Source organism: Cupressus sempervirens, chromosome 9 (assembly GCF_028749045.1).
Source record: "Cupressus sempervirens isolate cs-2001-9-10 chromosome 9, ASM2874904v1, whole genome shotgun sequence".
NCBI classification, from domain to species: domain Eukaryota; kingdom Viridiplantae; phylum Streptophyta; class Pinopsida; order Cupressales; family Cupressaceae; genus Cupressus; species Cupressus sempervirens.
The window spans coordinates 495,181,283-495,183,006 of record NC_143126.1 but is presented as its reverse complement, the minus strand read 5'-3'; the positions used below and the strand labels follow the sequence as shown (position 1 = coordinate 495,183,006).

The window sequence follows — 1,724 nt, the reverse complement described above, 5'->3', positions numbered from 1 at the left end:
AAACAGCTCTATTGCTCTATTCCAACAGTATTTTGTGTGGACATAAAAATCAACGTACGGGGTAAGCAGTTGTAGACTTTAATGCCCACAATTAAGACTATCATATTCACCTACAAACAAGAAGTTGACAAAAATACCAAATAATAGAAGCCCAATCATTCATGAAAATTAGTTGGAGACATTCACTCTCTTAATCAATACCTTCTCCCCACATATTAATATCCAAAAAACAAAGTAAAACTTTCATAGAAATAGAAATAACTACCATTCATGATTAATCAAATAATCAAAACTTGCCATGTAAGAAATGGGTTCTAGATGAAGTGGATTTGACTCCGTGGTCCCTCAATGATGAAAGCTTTTATTGATATAAGCCAAGAGTAGATTTGGGACCAATTTGCTCTTTACAAATTGCCTGCAAACTTGCAGGCCAGTCTGTAGAATTGAATTGAGAGAAATTTGTGAAGTGGGTGTTTGTCTTGTTTAAGATAAGTGAACGTTCATAATGTCTTGCATGGCCATGCAAACTATTGAAGAAGGAAAAACCATGGATCATGTTGCTGAAGAATTCAAGATCAATGGCCGTGGGACTCCTTTTTGGAATGTTCTAAGATTTGTTGTTATGATGCTGAGAAAAGGAATTGTGGCCAAAAAGTTGCACAAACTGGGTGTAGATCTACACATGGCCATCAGCAGGAGTATAAAATTTGGTGGGCTAGAGAAATATGTGAGTAATGGGGGAAGTTATATGAATAACAAGAAGAAATCTTTGGGTTTCATGGATTATGAGTTTTCTTGCAGTAGTACTCCAATGGTGAAAAGAAGAGCTTCTCTTTTGAGTTACAGTGGGCCAAAAAAACATGGGGGAAGATGGGATCAGCGTTTTCTGATGGCCACCATGCCTTGTATTGCAAAAGAAGCTGAATCTGTTATTAATTCCACCATACCCAAGTTTATTCAGTGTGGAGAAGATTATTTTGATGCATCCAGAAGAACTTCTTCTACTCCTTCATATCATTCAACGAGGTCTGAGTTGTCAGAGATTGATAGGCAGGCTGAGGAATTTATTGCTTCTTTCTACAATGATATGAGATTGCAGAGGCAGGATTCGTTTTCTAAATACAGAGAAATGTTGGACAGGGGATCTGGTTAAGAAAAATTTCTTAGGTCTTGTATATTTGTGTGGGTTTCTTTCCTTTTGTTTTGTTTCTCCATTAGTTAGTTGTTTTAGATGAGATTAGATCAGAGGAGTTGTGAAGAGCAGAATGGGGGATTAAATTATATGTACGTGTGTGATAAATGAATAGTGCATATATTCAGGCTTTGCATCTTCTGCCATGACGGCCTTTAGTGTTGTAGATTAGTGCTGGTTAATTGGTAGGTCAATTTTGTTATAGAAAATGATCTGTTTTTGTTTAGATTTCATTTTTGGCAAAGAAATCAGTTAATGGTAGAATAAATATGAAGGCTAAAGAGAGAATTTCTTGAAGCTTGATTGACGGATTTGATTATGTATGTATTTTGAATTTCTATTGAATTTAGGAATTTTGAAGTTGAAATTTGAGATGATGAGTAATTTTAAGTATATAAGAAGATTCATGATTTATATTATGTCAACAGTTTTTCCTTTTATCATTGTGAATTCAGAGACATTTGAATTAAAGTTTGAAGAAGATGTACAATTTTAAGTATATTGAAGATTGTTGGATTCATTATGTCAACAT

At 34.5% G+C, this 1,724-nt stretch overlaps 1 protein-coding gene across 1 annotated transcript; it reads left to right on the top strand.

Annotated features, from left to right (window-relative positions):
* The first annotated feature begins 292 nt into the window (after window positions 1-292).
* On the top strand, window positions 293-1,338 carry LOC149539499 (uncharacterized). Its single transcript, XM_089800728.1, has one exon. The coding sequence runs from the start codon at window positions 506-508 to the stop codon at window positions 1,151-1,153; it is 648 nt and encodes a 215-aa protein (XP_089656854.1). The 5' UTR covers window positions 293-505; the 3' UTR covers window positions 1,154-1,338.
* The last annotated feature ends 386 nt before the right edge of the window (window positions 1,339-1,724 follow it).

Excerpts from the sequence above, each read along its gene's own strand:
- LOC149539499 (XM_089800728.1), top strand. The coding sequence starts at position 506 with ATGTCTTGCATGGCCATGCAAACTATTGAAGAAGGAAAAACCATGGAT.